General features: G+C 41.1%; 2 protein-coding genes across 5 annotated transcripts; one reads left to right on the forward strand and one right to left on the reverse strand.

The window, feature by feature from the left end:
* Positions 1-106: 106 nt before the first annotated feature.
* dnajc28 (DnaJ (Hsp40) homolog, subfamily C, member 28) lies at positions 107-6492 on the forward strand. 4 transcript variants are annotated; one of them, XR_013295218.1, is made up of 3 exons: positions 107-240; positions 683-2671; positions 6232-6492. XR_013295218.1 is itself a non-coding variant. In XM_077574788.1 (2 exons), the coding sequence occupies exon 2, from the start codon at positions 695-697 to the stop codon at positions 1802-1804; it is 1110 nt and encodes a 369-aa protein (XP_077430914.1). In that variant the 5' UTR covers positions 107-240; positions 683-694; the 3' UTR covers positions 1805-2751. The 4 variants fall into 4 exon arrangements, 1 of the variants encoding a protein (XP_077430914.1); XR_013295220.1 differs by lacking the exon at positions 6232-6492 and adding an exon at positions 5826-5923; XR_013295219.1 differs by lacking the exon at positions 6232-6492 and adding an exon at positions 5781-5870.
* LOC144057341 (sodium channel regulatory subunit beta-1) lies at positions 3711-6905 on the reverse strand. Its single transcript, XM_077574792.1, has 5 exons — positions 6683-6905; positions 6150-6316; positions 5762-5996; positions 4707-4866; positions 3711-3948 (listed from the first exon to the last, which is right to left on the reverse strand). The coding sequence occupies exons 1-5, from the start codon at positions 6759-6761 to the stop codon at positions 3906-3908; spliced, it is 684 nt and encodes a 227-aa protein (XP_077430918.1). The 5' UTR covers positions 6762-6905; the 3' UTR covers positions 3711-3905.
* Positions 6906-8578: the final 1673 nt, after the last annotated feature.

An 8578-nucleotide genomic window follows, 5' to 3' on the forward strand; every position in this document is an offset into this window, starting at 1 on the left:
ATTATTTGTTTTATTCATTCAATTTTAGTTTTAAATACGTTTTTATATCTATTAAATATTTGTGAATATGTTATTATATATTTTTAACGTCAAACTTTAATTTAACTTTTATGTCTCAAAAAATACATTACTAAGTACGTTCTGGTCCGCCAGATGTCGTCGATGAGCTTTTCTTAGCAAACGCCAGTCAAAAGCAAGTAAAAGAAGAAGACTCAGCAAAACAACTTCAGCAGCAAGCAGGTGACCTATTTTCACTTCGCATTTGTCATTAAATGTTTTTTTTTTGGTAGTTTGCAGGGACTAAATTGACACGTTTTTGTGGTAGTCAGCCTTAGCAGAACGACGTCTATATAGAAGGGACATTTTAGTTTGGCTTACTTATTTTGCGACGGCGCTCAGTAGCTTCTAGCTAAGGGGAGTTCGACATCCGGGTATTTTATGACGTCGTCGATATAAATCGCCACCATTTCTTACAAATAGAAAAATATTATTCAAAGGTATATTAGCAAAATTGTCAAAATACTTACATGTTGAAATAAAATATCCTGAAAAACACAGAGATCACGTTGATAACATCCATACACGAGTTGACAACCAATTTTGACGGATGCAAAATGAAGGCCGATCTAGGGCTTCTTCTCTGCGGGGTCTACATTATAATTGTTACGTTTGCTCTTTCCAGGCGTGTGGTGAGATGAGTTTCCATGTCCTGGTGTCCTGCACCTCCTCCCGTCATGGATTCCTCCTGCTGCTTCGATGTCGCCGATCCTGCTGGCTCAGAACCTTGAGTGGCAGCCTTCGAGAGAGCTACCGGCTGCTGCAGCTGCCCGAAGACGAGTCCATCAGCCCCGAAAAGGCGAAGGAGTCGTACCTGCGCTTGGCCAGGCTCTATCACCCGGACTGCGGCGCGCCCACTGCTGATGCGGCCCTCTTTACACGGGTGGAGGAGGCCTACCGCTCCGTGCTGGCACACCGCAGTGAGGCCCGGCGTCGTGATGTGGTGCAGGATGAGGATGAGGACTCATCTACCGGTGTGGCCCCTCAGCATAGACACTACCTCAGCTACGAGGGCGTGGGCTCGGGTACCCCTAGCCAACGCGAGCGCCATTATCGCCACTTTCGTGCCGACAGGGCCGCCGAGCAAGTTTTGGACTACCGGCAAAGAGAGCACGAGAGGGCGGCGGCGGCTGAGGGGGCACTGATGGAGCGAGACATGCGGCAGCGCAGCAAGAGTATTAAAATCACCCAAGCAGTGGAGCGGCTCGTGGAGGACCTGATCCAGGAGTCCATGGCTCGGGGAGACTTCCGTAACCTGAGTGGTGCCGGGAAGCCACTCAACAAGTTTCAGCATAACCCCTACGCCGACCCCATGACGCACAACCTCAATCGCATCCTTTTGGACAACGGCTACCAGCCACCCTGGGTGCTCACGCAACGCGACATCCGCGAGGCCGCCGCTCGCATTCGGGGCGAGTTGCTGGATGGTCTGGCCGGACTGGGCGAACCCCTCGGCCCTACGGAGCGCCTCCGCTGGGACGAGTTGTGCGCCCACGCCGAGGAAGAGCTGGCAAAGCTAAACAAGAAGGTGGACAGCTACAACTTGATCGTTCCCATGCTCCAGATGCAAATGGTGCACTTCAGCCTGGCGCGGGAGGTGCGGCGCGCCGAGGAGGCGGCTGGACGGCGCAGACTTGAGCAGCGACAGAGGAGGAAGGAGGAGAGGAAGAGGGTCAACGCCGCTAATGTCGCTGCCAAGTCTGCGAAACGAGGATTGGTATCATGGATGCAAAGTTGGATCAAATGAATGAAACAAAACTTCACTTTATTTTCATTTATTTGTAAGTCTAATGTTTGAGTTTTTTAAATTCATTTCAATCAATTTTTTACTGCCAATGTGGAGTTAACATTTTTGATTGCCGTGTATGTTCAAACAAACATTTTTGACTGCTTTGAACGTATTTAAATACATTTGAGCATATGTTTATGCTAAATGCTATATACATAGCATATTATTTTCCCATAATGCCACAATGTTACTTTTGAAAACTTTATAGTATTTGGCCTACATTATGCCTATGCATTCGAAAATTATTTTGTTGTGTTTCTTGTTGTGTATGTGCGACGATATGATGCAAAAAGTTCCCATGGAAATACATACTTCTCTAACCAGGACCCTGATACAAGTGGACTGTAACATCAGAGGGTGGTAGAATCCTAGATAAAAAGAATCCTAACAAATGTGTTTTCATTGCGAGCGCGTTTATGGTTCACTGCTGTTGTTCCGGCCTTTCCTCTGTCGCCGGGTTACAGATGACCACCGACGACACCTGTGCCACCTGTCGAACCCTAGCCAATGCAGCCGTGGACGGCGTCCGCTTCCGGCTCCAGTCTCTGGTTATGTACTGCTGGTACGGGTCCTGGGAGCTCTCCAACTTCCTGGAGCGGATGAAACTAAACATGACCGCGAAGGAGAAAAAGCTGAACATGGCGAACACCAAAAGGATGTAGAAGACTCCTTGGGATGTGGCGGAGGTGTTGGTGTGGTTCTGTGGCGATTGCGCTGTGGTTCTGTTGAGGCAGTGATGCAATAAGGACAGCAGCGGGGAAGTCACCTCGGTGCCGTTGATGTGGGACATGGTCGCCATCTGCTGGATACTCCGATAACTGCAAGGTGAGCACAATACAGGCTTGTTTTGTATACTGGTGAGAATGTTATGAGAATAAAGTCTTAATAAGTCGATTCTAAAAATGGTTTGACAGCTGCAGTCCTAATATGTGTACATAATAATTTGTTATTAATTATATTGCTATATCAAAGCAATTAATTTACCTGTGCTATTAAGACACTTTTTTTTTACCAGCTACACACCCCTTTCAATACCTAGTCATCAAAAATCGAAATCCATTATTTTAATAATAAAAACAATCATATGGTTTTCTTTAAGCAATTCTATTTGCCTATCTTAATGCACTTGGGTTGGGCTAGCGTAATTTATTATTAATTTAACTAAATTTCTAGGATTGGGACCGACTTAACTTTACTTGGGTTGAATAAACTTAATGGATTCAGGCTATTACAGTATAATTATATAGTTTTAGAGTGTGCATGGGTTGGAAATGAAAATGAAAACGTAATTTATTTGTTGCATAAAACCATTACATATTTAATCTTATGCACATCCATATCCTGTTTTGGTAAGTCAGCTAACAGTCTTGTCTTCAGAGCTATGCGAGCAAATATCAATTACGACAAAGTTGTAAGACAAAGTAAATCACTCATCGATGGATGGATGCTTGATTTGAATGTAAAAAGAAGAAGAAGCTTACCTGTGTGATGATTTTAGTTTCTCCTCGTTCTGTGGACCAGACTCAATTTTGGACCCCACTAAAAAACTAATCTAAAAAACTAGCGCTGGGTCCTAAAACCCCTCCAACGCATCGCTGTCAACACGTTTAATGAAAGCATTTGTTATAATTCAACTCCAATAAATAACGTGAGGACACCATGATGCAAATTATACCCCCGTTACCCCCCCCCCCTATGATTAAGAGCAGTGTGAAATGACAGCTCATTGGCAGAACAAAGCTTTCACTGTGCCACTCTGACCTCCATGTGTCCTTGAACGCACCTTGTGCAGTCATACAATATGTACCTGTTCCTGTATGAGGAATAAGATGCATACGGTATATAAAACAATCATACAATATGCTTTGTGGGGTGTAAGGATCCAGTTGTATTGTCACTCAAGTGTGATGATAACCATAGAGCAGGTAATGAATGCTCCTGTGACAGTAAAAGAGTCTGCGCGCCCAGTGCAGATGTGCAATACACAACTTAATTGTAACATAAAAACAATTGTTACACATTATACAGTGTTTTTTTTAAATAAATAAAATGTATTAAATTATTCAGCTTCATCTAACTTGACGCCGTCACAGTCCAGCAATCTGCAACACACACAAAAAAAAAACACGTTTTAGACGTTATGTTATCATGCTAACAGTCACAACTCTTAAAAAAAAAAAAAAAAAAGCTCACATGCTGTTTTTTTTGTGTTACCAAGAAAACTTGATTTGTTCAACTTAAAAAATAAAGTGAGACAGAACATATTACAATTTGCATATTGGAAGATTTATTGCTTTTTTGTTTTTGATTTAAGAATTTCATTTTTTCCAGTGCATTTATAAAAGGTGACAATTATATACAGATTTCCTTTTCCCCACAAATACTGCTTCAATTGAGGACTTCTTGTACAAAAAAATAAATAGATAAATAAAAAGATGGCTTGTTTTAGTAGAATTACAATTTATTGCCATAATATTTCAACTCATAAGTTATTATCATAGAATAATGACATTTGTGAAATCCTATGAAATTTGCACTCATTTTCGTATTTTAAAAAAAAAAAGTAGTTTTAACTAAAGGCGTGTTATCCGAAAATTCAGACTTTCTTGTGAATTTACAACCTATTTTCGTAAATTTAACAAACAACTTATTCTTGGAAAAATCTTAGCTAACGACTTATTTCCATAAAACATGTCATCTAATGAATTATTCGCATAAAATTATACTTGGAAATTTTCAATTAATCGCATAAAATTACTTCTTTTTTCTGTAAAATTCTGTAATATTTCAACTACCGATTTATACTTGTGAAATTATGCATTGTTGTATTTAGTGAATTCTGAAGAATCATTCGACGTACTCTTTGTGAGCCTTGAGAGCTCTGCGTGCCTCACGGGCGTCGATGTCGTCGGACACCTTTTTGTAGCAGTAGACCAGCACCACGATGAGCCACAACTGCAGAAGCACGATCAGCACATACATGACCATCTCCGACACCACCGCCGCCAGCTCCCGGTTGGCTTCAAAATAGACCACAAACTTCAAAAAACACAACCCAAAAACATAATATCTCATTCACCCAAAAAAATCTGATCAGTCTTGAAACATTACAATTTATGATCATAAAATTACTACTTGTTCTCGTAGGATTTGAATTTATTTTCGTAAATTTCTTGTCATTTACTGTAATTGTTACTGACTTATTATCCTAGTATCGTACTTCAACTGATTACTTATTCTTGACTTGTTCTCTGGAAAATATGATTTATTCTCATATCACAAACTACTTGTTCTTTTTACGACTCTCTCAGGAATCTTTAATCCAAAATAGCCAAATTTTGACTTGCTCTCTAAAATTCTGATGTTCTCATTTAAAATCATGTTCTTATAATATTTCAACTATAGTAACAACCTGTACTTCTATAAATTTTCTTCTCTTGAAATTGTAAAATTCTGCTCTATTGAATTACGATTTATTCTCATAAAATTTCTCCAAATGACTTATTCTTGTAAAATTACTTACAATGAATCTTGTAAAATGCAGAGGTGGCAAATCCAGGTCCAGAAAGTAAAAACCCTGCCACAGTTTGGCTTTAGCCATTGATGCTAGCTAGCTAGCTAGCTCCTTAGCAGGAAAACGAGCACCATGGGACAGCTAGCTAGCTAGCTAGCACCTGGGGCTAAAGCCAAACTGTGTCAGGGTTTTTACTTTCTGGACCTGGATTTGGCACCTCTGGTAAAATGTTGACTTATCGTCTTATTGTATTCTCATACAGTTTCTATTTTTTTCATAAAATTCTATTTGTCGTAAAATTCCGACTATTTCTACATTTACAACTTACACCTGTGGAATTTCAACTAATGACATGTAGTAATCTTAAAATCTGCAAAAGCATAAATGGCGCTAAACCTCACCAGCATCCACTACACTTAGCTCCACCACCTTCTCCACGCTGACGTGGTGCTGGAATCCCGCCAGGAGCAGCGTTCGGCTGAAGGTGCAGCGGTACGTGCCGGCGTCCCCGTAGCTGACATTGCGTACGGCGATGGTGCCCGCCTGGACGTCCTCGCCCCGCGTGCCCAGCCAATCCAAACGCCCCCTGAAGGCTTCGTCCACCACATCAGCGCTCGGGTGCTCGTAGTGGAAAATCTGGGGGAAGAGCCAGGGTGTGTTTTTTAAAAACAAAATTCTCTTTGTTTTATGTTTACCTTGACAGTAAACATAAACTGGGGGTGGAAATCTCCAAAAACTGTCACGCTACATTCAGTACCACTTGAACGAATTTGTCAATTGTGACCTCACGTGCATGAAGTTTTCCTGTCCTTGAGGTCTGAAGTGCCAGTCGACGGTGGTGACGGCGGACACTTCCCCTCGTTTCTTACAGGAAATGCAACCCAGCACAAAGGCCTTGCCCTGCACGGCCTCCGTCAGGGACTCGACCTCAGCGCAACCTCCCAGACAATCGCACACTGCACGGACCGGCAGGAGAACAAAACAAGTGGTACCAAATATTTTTCATCACTTAAAGTTACATCTTAAGACAAGAGGCCAGGTACACCCCTGAATTGGTCGCCAGCCAATCACAGGGCACATACAGACAAACTTTAGTTAACCTACCATGCACGTGTTTTGAATGTGAGAGGTGAGGCCACTAGGTGGCAGTATCGCTTTGCTTCCTATTCTCTCATCGTCACATGTTGTCAGGCAAGTTCAAATGGTGAGCAGTTCTACTTTATTTTCATTTTAAATTCCATATTTTGGCATTTGGCATTATTTCCTTGGGGGGGGGGGGGGTTAACCTTAAAAAGTCAATTTTGAGTGATTTCTGGACTCACCAAGCAGGCTGACAACTATGAAAAGAGGCCACTGGACTTTTGCGAGAGCCATTGAACGAAATCCACATGTGCAAATCATCCAGGCTCCATAAAGTCCTCAGTTTATGTCGAAAACGAGTCCATTAAATGGCAGGAAAAACAAAAAGTTGTTAAGCAAGTCGTGTGCCGTCTCCTGGGTACCCACTGGTCCGACTTTAAGGAGGTTATATTTAGAGGGTGTCAATAATCCGGAAAGCCAGGCGGGAACTTGAGATGACGAAACCCCCATACGAGACCACTGATGTCTCCATAACACTTGTCTCATTCTCAATAAGGATAGATAGATAGATACTGTAGATAGATAGATAGATAGAAAAAAAATGATGGGTGGCTTTCAAGTGTGTCAATGTGCACCTACTTCCGTGGGTATTTTGGACTTTTCCCTTGATATCACACACTGTAGAATAATGTCACCATGTGGCCCACATATTAGAACACACATGACTAAAGACACTTGCATTATTAACAGCGTCAGAGAGAGAATGTTATTGACATGGCAGTTGAGGATGTCGTCGTTTAATCCCCCCGTCTGTGACTGACTAGTTGTTGTTGTTGTTGTGTCATATAGTTATCAGTTAAAATTTTCCATTTTGACGTTTGCTTAGGGAGGGTCATAAATGTGTCTACATATTGACAGTTGCTGGGTTTTAATTACAATTTTGACAGAAGCTAGGTGCCATAAATCGTAACCTTTAACCCTTTAAGGTCACAAATTCAATTATTGACAGAATCTAGGGGTCGTATATTGAAACTCCTTTGAGTTGTAAATGCAGTTTATGACGATAATCTATATGCCATAAATCATAACCTTTAACTGATTGGGGTCATACATCGCTCTCTTTTTTGGGGGGCTAGAAGCTGTGCCACAAATCATAAACTTTAACCCTTTGGGGTCATAAATCCCGCTGCAGCTCTAAACCTTTAAATCTCTTTAAATGTCATTTAAAACTTGTGAAAAGAGATTGAAAACTTTTTTTCAGAACAAAAGTTGTACATTTTCAAGAAAATTTTTAGAAATTCTGGGATTTAAGACGATTATTTTCATGAGGGAAAAAAAGGATGTCCCCATGAGTAAAAAAATTAAATAAAAATTGTGTATATGTTTTCAATACTTCTGATGGAAAATTTGAATATTGTATAAAGTTGACTATTTTCAAGAAGAAAGTAAATTTTTCAGAGAAATATCCAATTTCCTCAGGAAAAATATATCTTTGTTTAAAAAAATATATGACTTCTTGTCTATATATATTTATTTTGCTATTCCCAAAAATTTACAATTTTCCTTGACAAAATGATATTTTCTCAAAAAAATTACTATTTTCTTGAAAATCTCTCTTGAAAATATACAAAAACTGATGGATGGGTGGTTTTTTTTTGTGTGTGTGTGAAGGCCTCGTTTAGTTTACGCAAGATTGACTTTGAAGATTCAAAGCCGTGCAGTGCCGTTATTAACTGTAAACGCTTATCAAACAAAAATAAATACGCAATATTTGGAGGCCTTTTAGTCATGTGTGTGGCACTGCGTTTGTGTATGTATGGTGGGTGCACTGGGGGTCAGGGTTGTTGTCATGTGATGTAACCAGATGACTGAGGGCTAGTGGGGGCTGGGGGGCCTTGCCACTTTTAACCTTATCGTCTCCTGCCAGCTGTTACGAGGAAACCAGTTAGAGAGTGACATCAAAACCTTGGACACACACACAACTTCAAGGTAATTTGACATACAGTACGTGTGAGTGGACTGTCGTGTGCGTGAGGGGAATGGTGCCCCCCCCCCCATCCTTCAACAGACACCCCCCCCCCCCCCCACACACACACATATCCTTTCTCTCCAATGCTGCTGATGTTTCTTATTTTTAG

The sequence above is a fragment of the Vanacampus margaritifer genome, chromosome 9 (assembly GCF_051991255.1).
Source record: "Vanacampus margaritifer isolate UIUO_Vmar chromosome 9, RoL_Vmar_1.0, whole genome shotgun sequence".
In the NCBI taxonomy this organism is placed as follows: domain Eukaryota; kingdom Metazoa; phylum Chordata; class Actinopteri; order Syngnathiformes; family Syngnathidae; genus Vanacampus; species Vanacampus margaritifer.

Bases quoted from the DNA above. Each gene is read 5' to 3' on its own strand.
- dnajc28 (XM_077574788.1), top strand. From the start codon at position 695: ATGAGTTTCCATGTCCTGGTGTCCTGCACCTCCTCCCGTCATGGATTC.
- LOC144057341 (XM_077574792.1), bottom strand. From the start codon at position 6,761: ATGATTTGCACATGTGGATTTCGTTCAATGGCTCTCGCAAAAGTCCAG. The intron at 5,997-6,149 runs GTGAGGTCACAA...CTCTTCCCCCAG, and splicing joins GACAGGAAAACTTCATGCAC to ATTTTCCACTACGAGCACCC. The intron at 4,867-5,761 runs GTGAGGTTTAGC...TCTATTTTGAAG, and splicing joins GCTAAGTGTAGTGGATGCTG to CCAACCGGGAGCTGGCGGCG.